At 43.2% G+C, this 22,143-nt stretch overlaps 1 protein-coding gene and 1 non-coding gene across 3 annotated transcripts in view; one reads left to right on the top strand and one right to left on the bottom strand.

Moving 5' to 3' along the window:
• The first annotated feature begins 2,507 nt into the window (after positions 1-2,507).
• Positions 2,508-22,143, top strand: part of CFAP263 (cilia and flagella associated protein 263) — a 30,070-nt gene continuing 10,434 nt past the window's right edge. Inside the window, exons 1-8 of one of the 2 annotated variants that reach the window (XM_070451224.1) lie at positions 2,602-2,692; positions 2,886-3,028; positions 6,697-6,823; positions 7,880-8,041; positions 13,044-13,199; positions 13,977-14,057; positions 17,153-17,308; positions 19,916-20,023. In XM_070451224.1, coding sequence (XP_070307325.1) covers positions 3,012-3,028; positions 6,697-6,823; positions 7,880-8,041; positions 13,044-13,199; positions 13,977-14,057; positions 17,153-17,308; positions 19,916-20,023 — 807 coding nt within the window. In that variant the 5' untranslated portion in view covers positions 2,602-2,692; positions 2,886-3,011. Of the gene's footprint in view, positions 2,693-2,885; positions 3,029-6,696; positions 6,824-7,879; positions 8,042-13,043; positions 13,200-13,976; positions 14,058-17,152; positions 17,309-19,915; positions 20,024-22,143 lie in introns of both variants that reach the window. The other variant, XM_070451223.1, reaches the window with a different exon arrangement.
• LOC139030149 (U6 spliceosomal RNA) lies at positions 19,045-19,150 on the bottom strand. Its single transcript, XR_011482455.1, has one exon. It is a non-coding gene; the product is annotated as a U6 spliceosomal RNA (small nuclear RNA).

Below are 22,143 nucleotides of genomic sequence, written 5' to 3'. Positions count from 1 at the left end.
CTTCTGAGGTCAGAGTCCTGGTTGAAGCTTAATCCTTCGGATGGATCTGATCCTATGATTCTGAAGTCAAAATGCAGAGGCTACAAAAATGCCAGGCAGGGGGCAGCATCCACATGGAAATGCTGAAGTCTGTAGGAAGAAGTGGTCCCTGGAAAACAAAGGGTGAAGGTGACCTCTGGACTTTGAGCCTCTCTGAGACCTTTTCTGTTTGTAGCTACCTAGATTAGCAGACACATTCTCCTTTCCTCCCCAAGGAGAAATGCCTCTCTCTGAATCAAGTTTCCCAACCTCAACACTATTGATATTTTGATATAAATATTTGTTAGGGGAGCTTGTCCTGTGCCTTGAAGAGTAGTTGAACAGAGTTCAGCAAGTCTCCCACATACAACCTTCAAGTTGCGAACTTTCATGTCCAATCATGTAAGTTAGTTCACGTATCTGACATACACGTCACGTACATGTGGCCTCTACAAGTGTGGTTGCGCTTTGGCATACTTGACTGTCCTGAGCTTGTCTGTTTTTTACACATTACTCAGATGCTCAGTCATGTCCGACTCTTTGGAGACCCCACGGACTGTAGCCCTCCACTTTATCCCTGAGATTCTCCCGGCAAGAATCCTGGAGTGGGGTGTTATTTCCTCCTCCGGGGGATCTTCCCGACCCATGAATCAAACTCTCATCTCCTGCATTGGCAGGTAGTTTCTTCACCACTAACGCCATCTGTGAAGCCCCTTTTTATGTATTACTTGTGTATAAAGTATTAATATTATAAATCCATTACAGTACTGTATAGCTGATTGTGTTAGTTGAGTACCTAGGCTAACTTTGTGGGACTTATGAATGCCCTCTCAGAATGGAACTCGTTCGTATGTAGGAGAATTACTGTAGTGGGTGGAAAAGCATCCCTAAAAATTTATGTCCATCTGGAATCTCAGATTTTGAAATAATGATCCTTGCATGTCCTTATACAAAGAGGAAAGGCCACACAACACACAAGGAAGAAGGCCATGTGAAGATGTAGGAAGAGATTGGAGTGACAGAGTTACAGGGCAAGGAATGCCAGGGATTGCTGGGAAACATCAAAAGCTAGATAAAATTCTTCCCTAGAGCATTCCGAGGGAGCCTGGCCTTGACAATCCTTGAGTTTGGACTCCTAGCCTCCAGTATTGGGAGACAACAAGTTTGTTTGTGGCAATTTGTTATGGCAGCCTTGGGAAATTAAATGCAAGCAATATCTCTGACTTCTAAACTTTGAAAGTCAAAGGTACCCTTTTCAGTTATAACAAACAAAAATTTCTCCAGATACTGCAAAATGTCTCCTAGTGGGTGCAGACGATGCAAAATAGTTCCCCCTCAGCCCCTCGGTAAGAACTGCTAAGCTAATGGGGCAAAAATGGTAAAAGGACCAAGCAGAGTGGTCCTGGTGAAAGTCTAATGGTGAATGGTGAAAGTCATTCAGTCGTGGCCAAGTCTTTGTGACCCCATGGACTATATAGTCCATGGAATTCTCCAGGCCAGAATACTGGAGTGGGTAGCCTTTCCCTTCTCCAGGGGATCTTCCCAGCCCAGGGATGGAACCCAGGTCTCCCACATTGCAGGAGGATTCTTTACCAGCTGAGCCACAAGGGAAGCCCAAGAATAATGCAGTGGGTAAGCCTATCCCTTCTCTAGGGGATCTTCCCCACCCAGGAATCGAACCTGGGTCTCCCGCATTGTGGGTGGATTCTTTACCAACTGAGCTATGAGGGAAGCCCAGGCAACTCATCTAAGCTACTATATTTCTCAGTTTCCGGATCTGTAAGAGGAAGAGAACAATACCAACTTCATAAGACTGTTTTGAGAATGAAATGAGTTAATGAGTATAAAGTGGTGTGAACCACAACACTGTCACCACTGTCACTCCAGGTTGCAACGGTTAGTTTAGGAGCTATCTCCTCATTTAACCAGGAGCTCCTTGACGGACTGAATGGTCTGCTCCATACATTCCCCCCAGGATACTCAAGATCATATACTAGTATGATCAATGCCTATTTAGAAATGTCTTGAGTTTATACCCATTTAATAACCAGCCAAGTTTTTCCCTTCCAGGAATGCAGATTATTGGTATCCAAGAGAAACTGCAGTATGTATGAAGCTCCAGATGGTGAACAGAGAGGCCTCACAGTGAGGTGGAAGAAGGAAGACACTCCTGCCAATTCAATGAACTTTCTGGGTCTCGATTTCTCCATTTGGAAATCAAGAATAGATACTATTACAAGGTTGTTGCAAGGATTTTCATAAACTATGCTCAACATGGTGCCAACGGCATTAGTAACTGCTGAGCAAACAGCTGTTATTATCATCGTTTTAAGAATACTGTTGAAAAAGTAAACAGCGAATGCACCTAGGTATCTAGTCCAAGGCCAGCGATCTCGCTTTGGTCGGCGCTAGGCTGGCCAGAGCGCTGACTGGGCCTCCGGAAACCCCGCCCCTCCACTACCGCGTCAGGTCGCCCTGGCAACGCACTGCTTGGTCGCAGCCCGAGTGACGCGGTCGCCGGTCCCCGGCGCTCTTGGCCACACTCGGTATTGACCAGGGTAGCTTCGGCAGTGATGACGGACGACGACTCTGAGACTTCTGCCTCGGAGACACAGGCCCAGGACGAGAGCGATCTGCCTGTTTTCCAGCTGTGTGGGCTGGTGGAAGAGCTCAGGTACCCGCCGCCGGATTCAGAGGGTGGTCCCTACTCGGCGTGTGGGCTCCGAGGTTGGTCCAGCACGGAGATACTCCAGGTCCACGCTGAACGCTGAGGAAACTGAGACCCGCTCCCTCCCCCCCCCCCCCCCCAAAAAAAAGGTGGGAAAGGCGCCTACCTTTGCTTTTTATTCCCGTGTCTCCACCTTCAGGGCACTAACAAGTCACTGATGGAGACAGAGATGCGAAGCCTAGAGGGTAATTGGTGAAGCTAGAGCTTCAGCCTGGTGGGTCTGTCTGGTGCCACGCTGTGTGCCTAGCCACTTCTCTATTGTGCGATGACAGCTTGGACCAGGTAACCTCTAAGTCCCTTTCCAATGCTAAGATTCTATAATAAAATTAAGGTGGAAGCAGATAGAAGGGAGGCTATTGAGATACTTTTAGTGTGAAGCAATATACCTAAGCCAGAGTATAAGCATAGAAGTGGACAGCAAAGAAGGTCTAGCCCAATTTTCTATATTTTTAGCAGTCTGTTTTAATATCTACTATAGCAAGTAAATTGGATATCAAGATTCTGTGAGGTAATTGAGGTTAGTTGTACAACTGACTGGTTTCACATAGAACATCCTGGCCTGGCAGCTGAATAGCTGTTACTGCAAAATGTTTATAAATAGTTTAGGTCAGAATTGAGGTATTATTACTAAAATAGCTACAATCTCGAGTGCTTATTATGTGCCAAGTATTTTGCACATATGACCTAATATAATGAGAAAATAACCCTAGTAAGTTGGTGAGGAAACAGACACAGAAGTTAAGTCACTTTCGTACAGTCACACAGCTAGTCAGTGGTAGAGCTACGATTAAGACTCAGATCACACTATTACATATAAACTTCATAACTAATAGGAAGCTACTGTATAGCACAGAGAAATCTATTCAATGCTCTGTAATGACCTATATGAGAATAGAATAAAAAAGAATAGATATATGTATATGTGAAACTGACTTTGCTGTATGCAGAAACTAACGCAACTTTGTAAATCAACTATATTCCAATAAAAAATTAATTAAAACAAAGACTGGTGCAACTCCACAGCCTACACTGGGAACATGACATCTGCTGAAAAAGAAAGATGCTTTGATATATCAGGCTTTTCTGTTGAATCTTTCGCACTAATACTAAAATTCAGCCAAACAGGATTTTCAGCGCAGTAAACAGATGTTCAGCTCAATAACATATGAAAATATCAAAGCTGTTCTCTCTCTTATACACGTACATACATACATGTGTATTATATTGTTGCTGCTCAGTCGATAAGTTGTGTCCGACTTCTTTTGTGACCCCATGGAACAGAAGGAGCCTGGCAGGCTATAGTCCATGAGTGCATGCTAAGTCGCTTCAGTTGTGTCCAACTCTTTGTGACCCTACAGTCCATAGGGAATTTCCCAGGCAAGACTACTAGAGAGAGTTGCCATTCCCTTCCCCAGAGGATCTTCTCCACCCAGGAATTGAACTCACATTTCCTGCACTGGCATATGGGTTCTTTACCATTGATGTATTACATGAAAGTGAAAGTTGCTCAGTCATGTCCAACTCCTTGCGACCCCATGGACTATATAGACCCCATGGACTATATTCTCCAGGTCAGAATACGGGAGTAGGTAGCCTTTTCCTTTTCCAGGGCATCTTCCCAACCCATGGATCGAACCCAGGTCTCCCACATTGCAGGCAAATTCTTTACCAGCTGAGCCATCAGGGAAACCCTATACACTCATATGTAACATATGGGTTATGTTATATAAGTTGAAAGGGTCACAATCTTGGCATATACAGGATAAACTAGGTTTGTCATCTCTAATGTTTAAAAACCATCTGTTCAAAGCTCTCCCACCTTTTATAGTAGACATCTAGTGAACACTTCATCCATTGAGTGGCTGGAAATAAAAGAACTGAGAAATATAAACCAAAGTAAACCTCTAAAGATTGTGGATGTGTGTAACTTCAAGAATTCTGTAGTGGACTTCCCTGGCTGTCTAGTGGTTAAGAATATGCCTGCCAATGCAGGGGACACAGTTTTGATCCCTGGTCTGGGAAGATTCTGCATGCACGGAGCAATTAAGCCATGCGCCACAACTACTGAGCCTGTGCTTAAGAGCCTGAGAGCCACAACTACTGCAGTCCGTGCGCCGAGAACCTGTGCTTTGCAACAGGAGAAGCCACCGCAGTGAGAAGCCCGGGCACAACCGGAGAGAAGCCCCTAGCTGCAACTAAGGAAAGCCTGTTTGCAGCAACAAAGACCCAGTGCAGCCAAGAATAAATAAAGTTTTAAGATAAAAAACCCAGTATTAATTCAAAATGCTGGAGAGAGTGTGGAGAAAAGGGAACCCTCTTACACTGTTGGTGGGAATGCAAATTAGTACAGCCACTATGGAAAACAGTGTGGAGATTTCTTAAAAAGCTGGAAATAGAACTGCCATATGACCCAGCAATCCCACTTCTGGGCATACACACCGAGGAAACCAGATCTGAAAGAGACACGTGCACCCCAATGTTCATCGCAGCACTGTTTATAATAGCCAGGACATGGAAGCAACCTAGATGCCCATCAGCAGACGAATGGATGAGGAAGCTGTGGTATATATACACCATGGAATATTACTCAGCCATTAAAAAGAATTCATTTGAATCAGTTCTAATGAGATGGATGAAACTGGAGCCCATTATACAGAGCGAAGTAAGCCAGAAAGATAAAGACCATTACAGTATACTAACACATATATACGGAATTTAGAAAGATGGTAACGATAACCCTATATGCAAAACAGAAAAAGAGACTCAGATGTATAGAACAGACTTATGGACTCTGGGAGAAGGCGAGGGTGGGATGTTTCAAGAGAACAGCATCGAAACATGTATATTATCTAGGGTGAAACAGATCACCATCCCAGGTTGGGTGCATGAGACAAGTGCTCGGGCCTGGTGCACTGGGAAGACCCAGAGGGATCGGGTGGAGAGGGAGGTGGGAGGGGGGACCGGGATGGGGAATACATGTAAATCCATGGCTAATTCATTTCAATGTATGATAAAAACCACTGCAATGATGTAAAGTAATTAGCCTCCAACTAATAAAAATAAATGGAAAAAAAAATTAAAAAAATAAAAAATCCAGTATTAATTCAGAAGGAATTTCACAGATGGGTTAGAAGATATTTGAAGATGAAACTTGTACCAATTTTCAGTATATAGGCATATCTCATTTTATTGCATTTTGCTTTATTGTACCTTGCAGACATTGTGGTTTTTATAAAACAAAGGTTTGTGGTAACTCTGCATTGAGCAAGCATATTGATGCCATTGTTTCCCAACAACATTTGCTCATTTTGTGTCTCTGTCACATTTCTGTGATTTTTGAACTATTTCAAGCTTTTTCTTTATATTATTATATTTGTTATGGTGATTTGTGCTCACTGGTTTTTGATGCTACTATTGCAAAGATTATGACCTGCTGAAGGCTCAGATGATGGTTAGCATTTTTTAGCAATAAAGCATTGTTAGTTAAAGTATGTACTTTTTTAGACATAATGGCGTGCACACTTAGTAGACTACATAATAATGTAAACATAATTCTAATGCACCGAAAAACCAAAAAATTCATGTGACTCACTTTATTGCACTATTTGCTTGATCGAAGTTGTTTGGAACTGAATCCATTATATCCCCAATGTGTGCCTGTAATCCTAGTGCCCTGAACTTTATGGCTCATTAGATGTATATTAAAAAATATATAGAATACGTAAATAGCATTTACTGTGTGCCAGGCACTGTCCCAAAGTCTTTGCTTTCCTTATCACAACCCTCAAAGATAGGTGCTATTATTATTCCCATTTTACAGAGGAAAGCGAGGCACCAAAAGGTTAAGTATCTTACAAGGTCATGCAAAGCTAGTAAGTGTTAAATACTAGGTACTTGGGATTTAAACTCCTTTTGGTGGAACTTGCTCAAGGGCACCCTCTGTTTTGCAGCTATGGAAACTCTGCTCTCAAAACTGAGACAGAGATGTTTGAAAAATATTACAATAAACTGGAGCCCAGGGACCAGCGACCTCCACGATTATCAGAAGTCAAAATAACAGGAGCAGAAATTGCACAGGTATGCAAGGGAGATCTAAGAATTCTTTAAAGCTCTTTGCCCATTTAGATGCACGTAACGTTTGTTATCTGCCTTTGCTGTGCCCTTCTTGGCCAAGTGGCATTTGACTTTCCCCCTGTTCTAAGTTTGGCTCTTTTCCCTCCAAGGTTTCTCTTTAGATTAGGAGTGACATATATATACTACCATGTGTGAAATAGGTTGCCAGCAGGAATCTGCTTATAGCACAGGGACTCAGCCCAGTGCTCTGTGGTGAACTGGAGGGGTGGGGTGGAAAGGGTGAGAGGGAAGCCCGAGAGGGAGGGGCTATATGTATACACATAGCTGATTCACTTCATTGTACAGCAGAAATTAACACAACATTATAAACAATTATACTCCATTAAAAAAAAAAAAGGGAATCGGACTAAAAAAAAACAGTATGGGGGGGTCTACCTTTTGAGGATCAAACAATGCCATCTTCAGGTCCACACGTTTCCTGGGTCACCTGCTTCTGACCTTAGGCTTCAATGCCCTGTTGTCGTTCAGTCGATTAGTCATGTCTGACTCTCTGTGACCCCATGGAATGCAGCACGCCAGGCTTCCCTGTCCTTCACTATCTCCCAGAGTCTGCTCAGAATCATCTCCGTTGAGTTGATGATGCCATCCAACCATGTCACTGCCTAGGAAATCCAACATTTTTTGTCTGTTTTTTGCTGAAAACAATGGCCCCCAGTGCATTTTCTCTTTTACATCCAGCTCAGGAAGCACTGAGCTCCAGGCTTTCCCTGACACTGATTTGACTGCTAGTCTGTAGCAATTTACTATAGTTCAGGGTTTCCCCATGCTCAAGACACTTCCTCTTACTGATTTTCAGTTCATTGTCAGGCATAGACCTTTGAAGTACTTGGCACAGTGCCTTAGGTTGACTTGTGAAATGAACATCACCTCGGGCCCAGTGTCCAGCGTTATTTATCATGGAGCTGGTTCACTCTGGCCATCATTCAGCGTGATTTCTAGCATGTTCGAGTGGTCGTTTTGATACCCACCTTGGGTTGCTTTGTACTGCTTGTGTTACAGTTACGAAGCAGGCGTAAATCCAAGTCCCGCGTGGGCATGGAACGTTTGATGGGCCTCAGTGTGGACCAAAAATTAGAACTTGTGCAAAAGGAGCTGGAAGACGCAAAGGATGAGATCAGGCACATGAGAGCGAACGCTGAGCGCGACCTACAGCATCACGAGGTAGGCCTTCCAGTGGGCCATCCTCCCTGGGCTCCCTGCTTCTGCCTCGGCAAGAAATATCTTTAGTACGTTCATATGATTGTTGGAAGTTTGAGAGAAACATGATTCGGATAAAATAAATTGAGGACCTACCTTTAAGGAACTTACCATTTGCTTGAAGGGATATCAAATTTTAAACTTTTTGGTCTTCCCTGGTATTCCAGTGGTTAAGAATCTGCTTTCCGATGCAGGGGACCCAGGTTTGATCCCTAGTCTGGGAAGATTCCATGGGCCATAGGGCAGCTAAGCCCCTGCGCCACAACTACTGGAGTCCTAGGGTCCCAGAGCCTGTGCTCCACAACAAGAGAAGCCAGAGAGAAGCCTCTACTCGCTGCAACTAGGGAGAGCCCTCATGTAGCAACAAAGACCCAGCACAACTAAAAATAAATAATTAAATTAAAATTTTTTTAAACTCTTTAAATGAAAATTTTCAAAATACACAAATGTAGAGAAGCTAGCACAGTGAGCCCTTATTCATTCAATACCCACACATAGCAGTCATCAACATGTGGCTGCTCTTGTTCCCTCCGTATCCCTACTAACTTCCCACTCGTAATTGGCCACTGGGCTATTATGAAGGGAATCTTACAGATACTGTTTATCTGTAAATATTTCAATATATGTCTCTAAGATATAGATTCTTTTTAAAAAAAAACCCCATAATCAATAACCATCAGTTCAGTTCAGCTCAGTTGCTCAGTCGTGTCTGACTCTTTGTGACCCCGTGAACCGCAGCACTCCAGGCCTCCCTGTCCATCACCAACTCCCAGAGTCTACCCAAACTCATGTCCATTGAGTCAGTGATGCCATCCAACCATAAATGCTCTTAAAAATTCAAAATAATTCCTTAATGATATATGGGGCTTGAGGTTTAAGTCAGTGAGTTAGGTGAAAAATCCCTTGTCACCCTCCATGGGCTGCATCCATGACCGTAGTTCACACCATATGGGAGACCAAGGTGGTCAGTTTTCCAACAGGGAAGAAACATCACACTGTTCATTTGGTTGCCAATAGGATGAAGTTGCTGGCTTGCATTTGATAGCCATCTTGTATGAAAAAAATAAATGTTTCTATTCTATTTCTAAATTTTTTCCATTTCTAATGGAGGCATCTTATTCATTTCCTCGAAAGGGACAGATAGTGAACTCGTGTCTCCATTGATAGAACCATCTCTATGGCATAAACCTCTCCTGCTCTTCCCCCTCTCTCCTTCTTTCTCTTTCCCAACATGCTGCATTGAATTCTAACATGTTAAAAGAGCTCAGGATGTGGTATCACTGTCTTCACATGCTGGACTGTGTGATTAAACATCACGGTGTGGGTTAGAGTGGTCAGAGAAGACATGTTGAGGAGGTAGGCCTGGACATAGGACCTGACATGTGAAGAATGATGGCACTTGTTTAAGGAATAGGAAAACAAGGGCACCCTGAGTAAGGTGAATGACATGAACAAGGAAGTGGAGGTGGAATGTTCACAGCAAGTTCATAACCCTGAGGAGGTTGGTGTGGTTAGAAAAGAAGGTGCTTTGGCGGCTGTATTAGGAAATCAGTTTAAGTAGGCAGAGGGGTTTCTCTCTGATGTCTTAGAAAGCAGGACCCCAGTGAGGATAACTGAGCAGGAGAGTGATGTATCAGTTCATTCCAGCCGCTCAGTCATGTCTGACTCTTTGTGACCCCAAGGACTGCAGCAAGCCAGGTTTCCTGTCCATCAACAACTACCAGAGCTTACTCAAACTCATGTCCATCACGTCGGTGACACCATCCAACCATCTCACCCTCTGTCATCCCCTTCTCCTCTCACCTTCAATCTTTCCCAGGATTAGGGTCTTTTCCACTAAGTCAGTTCTTCACATCAGGTGGCCAAAGTATTGGAGTTTCGGCTTCAACATCAGTCCTTCCAGTGAATATTCAGGATTGATTTCCTTTAGGATTGACTGGTTGGATCTCCTTGCACTCCAAGAAACTCTCAAAGAGTCTTCTCCAACACCACAGTTCAAAAGCATCAATTCTTCAGTCCTCAGCTTTCTTTATAGTCCAACTCTCACATCCATACATGACCACTGGAAAAACCATACCTTTGATTAGACGGACCTTTGTTGGCAAAGTAATGTCTCTGTTTTTTATACGCTGTCTAGGGTGGTCATAACTTTTCTTCCAAGGAGTAAGCATCTTTTAATTTCATGGCTGCAGTCACCATCTGCAGTGATTTTGGAGCCCCAAAAAATAAAGTCTGCCACTGTTTCCACTGTTTCCCCATCTATTTGCCATGAAGTGATGGGACTGGATGCCATGATCTTTGTTTTCTGATTGTTGAGCTTTAAGCCAACTTTTTCACTCTCCTCTTTCACTTTCATCAAGAGGCTCTTTAGTTCTTCTTTGCTTTCTGCCCTAAGGAAGGTGTCATCTACATATCTGAGGTTATTGATATTTCTACCATCAATTTTGATTCCAGCCTGTGCGTCATCCAGCCCAACATTTCTCATGATGTACTCTGCATATAAGTTAAATAATCAGGGTGACAATATACAATCTTGATGTACTCCTTTCCTGATTTGGAACCAGTCCATGTCCAGTTCTAACTGTTGCTTCCTGACCTACATACATATTTCTCAGGAGGCAGGTCAGGTGGTCTGGTATTCCCATCTCTTTCAGAATTTTCCACAGTTTATTCTGATCCACACAGTCAAAGGCTTTGGCATAGTCAATAAAGCAGAAGTAGATGTTTTTCTGGAACACTCTTGCTTTTTCAATGATCCGTGGATGTTGGCAATTTGATCTCTGGTTCCTCTGCCTTTTCTAAATCCAGCTTGAACATCTGGAAGTTCGTGGTTCATGTCCTGTTGAAGCCTGGCTTGGAGAATTTTGAGCATTACTTTGCTAGCGTGTGAGATGAGTGCAATTATGCGGTAGGTTGAGCATTCTTTGGCATTGCCTTTCTTTGGGATTGGAATGAAAACTGACCTTTTCCAGTCTTGTGACCACTGCTGAGTTTTCCAAATTTGCTGGCATATTGAGTGCAGAACTTTCACAGCATCATCTTATAGGATTTGAAATAGCTCAACTGGAATCCCATCACCTCCATTAGCTTTGTTTGTAGTGATGCTTCCTAAGGCCCACTTGACTTTGCATTCCAGGATGTCTGTCTCTAGGTTAGTGATTACACCATCATGGTTATCTGGGTCATGAAGATCTTTCTTGTTCAGTCTTTCTGTGTATTCTTGCCACCTCTTTTTAATATCTTCTGTTTCTGATAGGCATACCATTTCTGTCCTTTATTGTGCCCATCTTTGCATGAAATATTCCCTTGGTATCTCTAATTCTCTTGAAGAGATCTCTATTTTTTCCCATTCTATTGTTTTCCTCTATTTCTTTGCATTGATCACCGAGGAAGGCTTTCTTATCTCTTCTTGCTATTCTTTGGAACTCTGCATTCAAATGGGTATATCTTTCCTTTTCTCCTTTGCCTTTTGCTTCTGTTCTTTTCTCAGCTATTTGTAAGGCCTCCTCAGACAACCATTTTGCCTTTTTGCATTTCTTTTTCTTGGGGATGGTCTTGATCACTGCCTCCTATACAATGTCACAAACCCCATCCATAGTTCTTCAGGCACTCTGTCTATCAGATCTAATTCCTTGAATCTAGTCACTTCTACTGTATAGTCATAAGGGATTTGATTTAGGTCATATCTGAATGGTTTGGTGGTTTTCCCTACTTTCTTCAATTTCAGTCTGAATTTGGCAATAAGGAGTTCCTGATCTGAGCCACAGTCAGCTCCTGGTCTTGTTTTTGCTGACTGTATAGAGCTTCTCCATCACTGGCTGCAAAGAATATAGTCAATCTGATTTCAGAATTGACCATCTGGTGATGGTCATCATCTTCTCTTGTGTTGTTGGAAGTGGGTGTTTGCTATGACCAGTGCATTCTCTTGGCAAAACTCTGTTAGCCTTTGTCCTGCTTCATTCTGTACTCCAAGGCCAAATTTGCCTGTTACTCCAGATATCTCTTGACTTCCTACTTTTGCATTCCAGTAATGTATATAAAGTAGCGTTTAAGGTGGATGGATGTCCTGGCCTGTGAAGTTAATGGAGAGGGAGGAGGCTATGTCTAGATGCTGGCCAGCGAAGGAAGATGCTTTTGTTCCTTGGAGCCCAGTGAAAGAGCCTAAACAAAGATGATTTGCTCTGTGGTTACTCATTTTATTCTTTAAAATAATGTATGTGTGTTTGCATTTTTTAATTTAAAGATAACCTCTGTTGCAGGAAAATTTAAAATGCAGGTAAGCTAAAAGAGAAACATTTGAAAACATCCACCTAGAGGTAATTACTATTGGTTCCTGTATTTATCTCCTAGAGTTTAGATTTCCTAGGTATGTATGAATATCTTTATAAAAAGGTATCATATTATTTTGTGAACTGTATTTTTCACTTAATAATGTCTTTCTGTATCAATTCATAGATTTGTTATAACTTTTTTTTCAAATTATGAAAGTATATAGTAAGAGTACTTCTCTGCCTCCCTCCTAGTCCATCTTTCCAGATGTGGCTGTGGTTATTGTTTTGGCATATAACCTTCCAGATATTATATATATATGATATGGTATATATATGATATATACATATATGTGTGATATATACATATATATAATATGGTGATATATGATAGATATTAGTGTTATAATTTTAATGATAACATTTCAGATACAGAAATACATATTTCTGGAGATACTTGAGGCCCTTTTTTGTTTGTTCTTCCCCTTTATATATATAGATACTGTAACTTTTTTGAGGCATGCTTTTTAATAACAGTGTTCATATGGTCCCATTTGTATCTTCAGGGTATCTTTCTAAGACTAAGAAGAAATGTTAGGCATTGGGACCCAAATAGGCCTGAGACCTTAGGTTTCCTTAGATGGAAATCTCCTTGAAAAGTTTTGAAAACTGTCTTCTCTTTGCACTGACTCCCCCAGGCCATCATTGAGGAAGCTGAAATTCGATGGACCGAAGTCCAGAGAGAAGTGCATGAGTTTGAAAAAGATATTCTAAAGACCATATCCAAGAAGAAAGGGAGTATTTTGGCCACTCAGAAAGTGATGAAGTACATTGAGGACATGAATCGCCGGAGGGTGAGTTGGCAGGTGGTTAGAGCTTAGAGAGGGGAGTACTCTCATAGAACGATGACACACAAGTGGTCCACGTGAGGCTGCCCCACTCCATTTTTTCCACCATAACTGTCGCCCACATATGAACATTTTTTTGTGTCCCTCAAAGCTTGTGTGTCTTAAAATGCAAGTTTATCAAAGCCAAAATCAAACAGGCAGAATGGATATTCATAGTTATCTCAGATCAGCTTCTCCCTTTTAATTTTCTTGTTTGTTTCAAGATTGGCAATTTTCTTGAGAAAAGTGTGAGCCTGTTTAGTCAGGTGACTACGTAGTGTAGGACAAGTAAACCTTAATTTCTTTGAGTTCCATTAGTGTAAGAATGAGACAGAATATTCCTTTACTTTCAAAGATTTTGTAGCATATCAAGCTTTGAATCCTGCAGATAGGTAGTGGTACTAACCCTAACATGTTATATGTAATAAAAAATTGTGTAAATTACCAAGAGGATAATAGATCAACGAATCATAAGATCATTTTGTCAGGAAAGGCCCCTATATCCAACAATATACTCAAGTTATCTTGAATTTAAAACTAATAGAAAATTTGTATAGAGCAGACCCAGTTTCCTCTGCTGCTTGCTCACGAGCAAGGATAATGTAGCAACACCAGCTTGAGTAGACATTAAAGAGTTAAAAATAAGTGACTGTTTGTTAGGGCTCAAAGTTTCGTTTTGCAGTCGCAGACCTGCCGATAGGGAAGAAGAAGGACAATGGATTAAACTTTGCTTTTATTTTTTAGGATACTATGAAGGATAAATTACGTTTGAAAAATGTTTCGCTCAAAGTCCAAAGGAAAAAGTTGCTTTTACAATTGAGGCAGGTATGTGGATTTGTCTTTCTTTCTTTTTTTTTTTTTTAAGGTTGCTGTTGTGGGTAGAACAACATCCTCCCAAAGATGTCCATGTCCCCAAATTCCAAAGATGTCCATGTCCTAATTCCTGGAATCTGTGACTATGTTACTTTACGTGGCATAAAGATTATGCAGGTGTGATGAAATCAAGGATGTTGAGATGGGGAGAATATCTTGGAGTATCTGAGTGGGTCCCATGTAATCACAAGAGTCCTTAGGAGAGGGAGGCGGGAGAGTGAGAGACAGAGAAGATGTGGGAATAGAAGCAGAGATCAGAGTGAAGGAAGGGACCATGAATGAAGGATGCAGACTGTCTGTGGAAGCTGGTAGTGGCAAGGAAACAGATTCACCTCTAGAGCCTCCAGAAGGAATGTCACCCTGCCAATTCCTTGGTTTTAATCCAAAGAACTGTTTCGGACTTCTGACCTCATGAGCTGTAAGTGTAATGAGCTCATAAGTGTAATACACTTCTGTTGTTTTAAACCCCTGCTTTTGTGGTCATTTGTTACAGCAGCAATAGGAAACTAATGCAGTTTCCATGCTGATAAATCTGTAATGGAGCTGGCTTGAATTAAAAAAACCTTCATGGGGCCTTCCTGTTGTCTCGGTGGTAAAGAATCCATCTGCCAATGCAAGAGACACAGGTTCGATCCCCGGTCCTGTAACTAAGCTTCCATATGCCGCAAAACAACTAAGTCACAACTATTAAGCCTGTGCTCTAGAGCCCGGAAACCACAGCTGCTGAGCCCAGGCGCCACAACCACTGAAGCCCGTGTGCCAGCCCATGATCCACAATAAGAGAAGCTTCTGCAATGAGAAGCCCGCAAACTGCGACTAGAGAGTAGCCCCCGCTCACCTCAACTAGAGAAAAGCCCCCACAACAAAGACCCAGCACAGCCAAAAATAAATAAAGAAAATTATATATTGAAAAAGCCCCTCATGACATACTTGTTGACCTTTTTGGAGAGTGTGGCTTTGCTGAGTCTTTGAACAGCTGATCCAAAAGTCTCCTGATTAAAGGCAGACATGACACAGGGCTCTCGAATGTGGTTACACGGTTCCCTCCTCTCTGGGCTCAGTATTTCTGTCATTAACTCCAGTACAGGCACTGATGGCACGTGCATCAGAGGTGGCTGCTGACACTGACAGAGTCAGGCAGGAGAATTAATGTCTGGGGCCTGTGGATTGATTGACTTGGGATCCCAAAGGCTCAACAGGTTGGGGGCAACTTTAACACATGAGGTAACTAAGGACAAATGAGAAATCCTTCACTTTGATTCCCCCCAAATACCTGCACAGGGTGGCTTAGTCAGGGAGCAGCTGATACATTCAGTTCAGTTGGGGGCCATGCTGTGGCCTACGGTGCACTCCACAATGCCCACCCCCAAAGGGGTGGTCTCTCTGCCCTCTGTTCTGATGTTCTGAGTAACCCCACCTGCAGCATCGTGTCTCACGGAGAGCTCCGCAATTGAAGGAATCTGCAAACTAGAGTCCACATGGGAGAGGTAGCCGAGAACACATCAGGGGACCTGGGACTCATGGGACCAAGGAGCAGGGGCCCACGAGGGATGTAGTTGCTGCCTCCAAGTGCTCTGGCTGCTGTGGGAAAGGAACACACCGCTTGGGGTGGTCCCCAGGGTGGAGCCAGGGTGGAGATGTCAGCGAAGGAGAGTTGAGTTCAGCAGAAGAAAGAACGTGACCCCAGCACGTTTTCAAGAACGTGCCTCCTGATACCGAGTTCCTGGTTCTCTGGGCTTCCTGCAGGCTCAGGCATCCAGAAGCATGAGAGGGGAAGCAGTTGGCTGACCTTGAACCTAAAAGCCATTGCTACCTAGAGATGACACCGCTGGGGTCCTGTCCTCACAGGCTCACAGGGAGAGGTGATGGTGAGAAAAGGCGTAGATGCGTAACTGCTAGACGGAGACCACAGAAGCCACGACCAGGAGCCACAGAATCCAGAGATGGAGTGCAGGGAGGGGTTGCCTTCTGGTGTAAACGATGGAAACAGTTTGCGCTGGAGGATGGGCTTAAGGAAATTGTTGTGTTATTTGGGGGGAAGGGAAGAAGATGTCTTTTAAGAGGTATACAGCTTGAACAGCAAGTGGGTCTGGGGAGCAGTCCCAAGTTTGGCTTTTGTGACCACAGACGTGAGATGCCGTAGAGCTGGTGGGACAGGTAAGAGGGGTGAAGGCTAGGGAGGCAACCCAACGCACTGATGCACCCCGAGTGCAGAGATGTCATGTGATCAAAGAAAAGGCATTTATGAGCTGCTTATTCTGAGTTTTCCAGGTTAGAAACAACTTTTAATGGCCTCTTCCTTCACAGTCCTGTTTAGGCACCACCTCCTCGGGGAAGCCTCCCCTGACCCCGCCTTCCATACTCTCCTGGCCTGACTGAGGGGCTTCTGTCTGCCTGCTGCCCCTGTGTGTCCCGCGACACCACGCTGTGACCTGCCTGTGAACTGTCATTGAGCAGGGGAGGGATAGATCTCTATCCCTAGGGCCTAACACCATGCCTGGCACCAAGCAGATTCCCCAGTCCAAGTTTGTAGAGTGACTGAATGATGACTGACTTCCAAAAGCTCACCTGAAATTGAATGTATGGCTATACAGAAGTCACAACCTCACATCATTTCTTTTTCATTTTTGGCCATGTTCTATTCTTTATTATTTTTTTTACTGGCATATAATTGCTTTACACGGCTGTGTTCATTTCTGCTGTACAATGAAGTGAATCAGCTATATGTACACATACATCCCTCGGCCCCCCTCACCCCGTCCCACCCCTCTGGGTCATCACGGAGCACCGAGCTGAGGCCCCTGAGCTAGACTGCAGTTTCCCACTGGCTATCTCTTTTACACATGGTAGCGTACACACTGTCGCTCTCAGTCTCCCAGCTCATCCCTTCCCCCACTGTGTCCCCAAGTCCATTCTCTACATCTGCATCTCTATTCCTGCCCTGCAAGTAGGTTCCTCTGTGTCAGTTTTTTAAGATTTCACACTTACACGTTAATATATATTTGTTTTTGTCTTTCTGATGTGTCACTTTTCTTTCTGAGCTGTAGAAGGAAGAGGTAGGCGAGGCCCTCCACGACGTTGACTTCCAGCAGCTGAAGATCGAGAATGCTCAGTTTTTAGAGACGATTGAAGCAAGGAATCAAGAGCTGATCCAGATGAAGCTGGCATCTGGAAACACCCTGCAGATCCTTAACGCGTACAAAGTAAGGTCCAAGCTCATGCCCCAGTGCCTGGGGTTTCCCGTGCCACAACGAGGTTCTGGGACATCACTGTGGCTTCACTGAGAGCCTAGACATCCCCCATTGCTCTCTGATTTCTCCCGACAAAGCCATATCTCCTAAAATCCCCCAAATGTCTCTATAACCCTGACTATGTGTTAAAACCAGTTGAGGAGCCTTTTTTTTATTTTTAAAGATAGACACTCTAGTTCAACCCTGACCAACTGAATTAGGAGGTGAGAGCCATACATTTTTTTAACTCCCCAGATGACTTTTATGCACTGTGAGTTTTAAGAACCAGCCAAAATTAGGGCTCTATTTCATTTAGTCTGTAATAAGCACTTCCCTGGGGCTTCCCTGGTGGCTCAGTAGTAAAGAACCTGCCTGCCAATGCAGGAGACTTGGGCTCCATCCCTGTCTTAACAGGGAAGATGCCCTGGAGAAGGAAATGGCAAACCACTCCAGTATTCTTGCCTGGGAAATCCCATGGACAGAGGAGCCTGGTGGGCTGCAGTCCATGGCATTGTAAGAGAGTCAGACACAACTGAGCAACTAAACAACAATAAGCACTTCCCTGCTTGAAACTCTGCAAAGGAAATCATCTTAGCTATTAAAAAAAAAAAAACACTACTAAATAATTCCATATATACACAGAACTGTTTTTGGCGAGAAAGAGGCAATATTGATAATTAAGCAGGGATTATGGGCCTGTCCGTGGCAGACAGGCAGTCTGGTCACTCTGCTGGCGACTGTCTGATGCAGTGGCCCATCTACCCTGCCCACTGGCCTAGGAGACAAGGGTGGTTTTTACAGAAGAATATTTGCAACTGATTTTGATAGAGAACACTCCCTTTGACACCCAGTTAAGTAAAATTGATTTCTTCCCTAGAAATTTCATTCTTCTCATTTGTAGACCAGTATCACAAAATATTATACTTAATTATTTAATTTTGAATTTTATCAATAAAACAACTATGGCAGTTTGTTTTTTTCTCTTGTTAATATAGTTTATACATAAACTTTTTTTTCATTTATTTTTATTAGTTGGAGGCTAATTACTTTACAATATTGTAGTGGTTTTTACCATACATTGACATGAATCAGCCATGGATTTACATGTGTTTCCCCATCCTGATCCCCTCTCCCGCCTCCCTCCCCATCCCATCCCTCTGGGTCTTCCCAGTGCACCAGCCCTGAGCACTTGTCTCATGCATCCAACCTGGGATGGTGATCTGTTTCACCCTTGATAGTATACTTGTTTCAATGCTATTCTCTCAGAACATCCCACCCTCGCCTTCTCCCACAGAGTCCAAAAGTCTGTTCTGTACATCTGTGTCTCTTTTTCTGTTTTGCATATAGGGTTATCGTTACCATCTTTTAAAATTCCATATATTTGAATTAGTATACTGTATTGGTCTTTATCTTTCTGGCTTACTTCACTCTGTATAATGGGCTCCAGTTTCATCCATCTCATTAGAACCGATTCAAATGTATTCTTTTTAATGGCTGAGTAATATTCCATTGTGCATATGTACCATAGCTTCCTTATCCATTCATCTGCTGATGGGCATCTAGGTTGCTTTCATGTCCTAGCTATTATAAACAGTGCTGCGATGAACATTGGGGTGCACGTGTCTCTTTCAGATCTGGTTTCCTTGGTGTGTATGCCCAGGAGTGGGATTGCTGGGTCATATGGCAGTTCTATTTCCAGTTTTTTAAGGAAAAATATGGAATGCTTCATGAATTTGTGTGCATCCTTGCACAGGGGCCATACTAATCTTCTCTGTATCGTTTCAATTTTAGTATATATGCTGCCGAAGCGAGCACTCTTGTTAATATACAATATCCTCAATTTTGCCTCTTGGCCTGCAAAACCTGAAATAGTTCCCACCTAACCTCTTACAGAACAAGGTTGCTGACCCTTGGCCTAGTGCCTCGGTGGCAACAGCAGTGATGGACTTAGGTAGCTCACAAGTAAACTTCATTGGACCCACACAGTGTCATTTAAAATTGTGAATTCTAATGTGTTTATATTAGGCTTATGTTTGTTCAACGTTTTCCTTTTATAAATAAAAAACCTGAGGCTTAAAGAGGGAGAGTAATTGCCGGACTCAAGCCACATGCTGTGACGGAGCTGGGGCTCCTAGTCTGGTGTGTATCCCACTGCCTTCCTCTGGCAAAATGTGTGTAGACAAGGTCATGCTCACATTTTGAAATTCTTGTGTCCAGCTGGAGAGCTGCAAGGTATGTGGTTACATCACACTGGACCTTGATCTGATCCTGAGGAATCAACTAAGGGGCCCAGGGCTAGTCTGGTCTTGTGGGGAAAAGCCAGTGCTTTGGAGTGGAGCCACTGGCTATAAAATATTAATACAACAGCCAGGCCCAGGTCTCGCGCTCCAGAACTCGAAGTGCAGATTGATGGTGATACCCAAGCATCTGGAACACAAGTTGCAGTGGGCAGGATGGGAGCCATTCCGGTCAGAATCTAAGGGGCTATGGTCCTGCTATTCTGCTGAATGAAGAGTTGTCTGTCTCTTTTTCCTATAGTGATCATCTTTGCTCAAGACTTCCCGTGTTGTTATATTGCAGAGCAAGCTACACCACGCCATGGAAATGTCCCTCAGTCTGACCAAGGAGTTCTTGCTGAGAAAAGAGTTACTTGAAAAAATTGAAAAAGAAACCCTACAAGCAGAGGAGGTAGGCGAGGGTAAAACACGCTCTTTCTGGTGTTTGTCTCCTTCTGTCGACAAGGACTCTGAGTCAGCCACCTTGGTTTTTGTCTAGAAAAACCTAGATCAGAAAAATCAAAATAGTTCTGGGCCATCAGAGGAGAAGGCTCCCAGTCCACGGTGTTGGCGTTTTAATTACTGCTGGGTTAGAATCTAGAGTCAGGAATCATCTAGAAACCACAGAGTCCAAATCATCCTTGAGAATTCCTTATGTGATTCATAAGGTACCAAATTCAAAGTATAGTGTATTCAACCTGGCAAAAAAAAAATGTATGATGCATGTAATAATGTAGCCAATATGAGTAAAAGAACACACAGCAAATTACAACATTCTCTGCAAAGGAGAGGAAGCTTTTTAAACACGGAGCTCTCCCTTGGTATGATGGCTGCTCAGATAGTAGCCTTGTGACCTCTGTCCCAGTGCGCTCCAGGGCCTGTGGTCACCATGCGAACTTCTGAGCTCCCTCCGTCTGCATGGGGGTTAAGTGTCTCAGTATTTTGCTGAGCACATAGAGTTGAATTCCGGCAACCTAAATGCACCTGTGATCCTCAAAAGGGACTTTGAGGGGAAGATGGGGGACAATGAGCCCTGGACTTGTATTCAGAAGGCCTGGCATCAGGTTTGGTGTTGCCAATCTTTAGCCTCGAATAAGCCTTTGAAGTAGACAGAACTCAGTTTCCGCACTCAGGCAAAAGACATTACAGCCTTTGTTGCGGTGATCAGACAGTGTGCTTTGTCAACCTCTTAAAACCATCCGCCTGTTCAGTTATTACTGTCATTGTCTCAAAGGAGTCTGAAGTGTCCCCAACACTGCCTACAACAGTCCCGAAGCCACGGGATTACTACATCTGACTCAGTTTTGCCATGGCGTCCGCATCGTATTCTTGGTGGAGAGCCCGAATCCTTTACAAAAAAAAAAAGGCAGTCTCAGTACAGAGGTCTGTAACAAAGTCAAAGCAAAGATCTGTGTGTTCTCTCTATGCAGAATTCCTGTGGTCCTTCTTTATTTGGGTTGATACTTCTTAGATGACAAGTAAAATGTGAGATCAATCTTTTTTTTTTTTTTTGAGATCAATCTTTAAAAGCCTGGCATTAACTACTTAGTATATTTTCATTTTCTTAACTTTTAAAAAAACAGCTCAATTGGGATATAATTCATTTATCAAATAATGTATCAATTTAAAGTATAGATTCCAGTGGCTTATAGTATACTCCCAGAGTTGTGTAACCATCAGCTTGAGTATTTTAGAACATTTTCATCACCTCAGAAAGAAACCCCGTATCCACTAGAAGTCCTTCATTTTACCTCACCTCATTCCCACCTGCCAAGCACTCACTCACTTTAGTCGCTCAGTCATGTCCTACTCTTTGTGACTCCATGGACTGTAGCACGCTAGGCCTCCCTGTCCATCACCAACTCCCGGAGTCTATCCAAACTCATGTCCATTGAGTCACTGGTACCACCCAACCATCTCATCTTCTGTCATCCCCTTCTCCTCCTGCCCTCAATCTTTCCCAGCATCAGGGTCTTTTCAAATGAGTCAGCTCTTCGAATCAGGTGGCCAAAGTATTGAATAGAGTTTCAGCTTCAACATCAGTCCTTCCAGTGAACACCCAGGATTGATCTCCTTTAGGATGGAGTGGTTGCTCCTTGCAGTCCAAGGGACTCTCAAGAGTCTTCTCCAACACCACAGCTCAAAAGCATCAATTCTTTGGCGCTCAGCTTTATTTACAGTCCAACTCTCACATCCATACATGACTACTGGAAAAACCATAGCCTTGACCAGACAGACCTCTGTTGGCAAAGTAATGTCTCTGCTTTTTAATATGCTGTCTAGGTTGGTCATAGCTTTCCTTCCAAGGAGTGAGCATCTTTTAATTTCATGGCTGCAGTCACTATCTGTAATGATTTTGGAGCCCCCCAAAATAAAGTCAGCCACTGTTTCCCCATCTATTTGCCATGAATTGATGGGACCAGATGCCATGATCTTAGTTTTCTGAATGTTGAGCTTTAAGCCAACTTTTTCACTCTCCTCTTTCACTTTCATCAAGAGACTTTTTAGTTCTTCTTCACTTTCTGCCATAAG

This window comes from Odocoileus virginianus, chromosome 20 (assembly GCF_023699985.2).
Source record: "Odocoileus virginianus isolate 20LAN1187 ecotype Illinois chromosome 20, Ovbor_1.2, whole genome shotgun sequence".
Lineage (NCBI taxonomy): Eukaryota > Metazoa > Chordata > Mammalia > Artiodactyla > Cervidae > Odocoileus > Odocoileus virginianus.
This window is presented reverse-complemented; position numbering and strand designations above follow the sequence as displayed.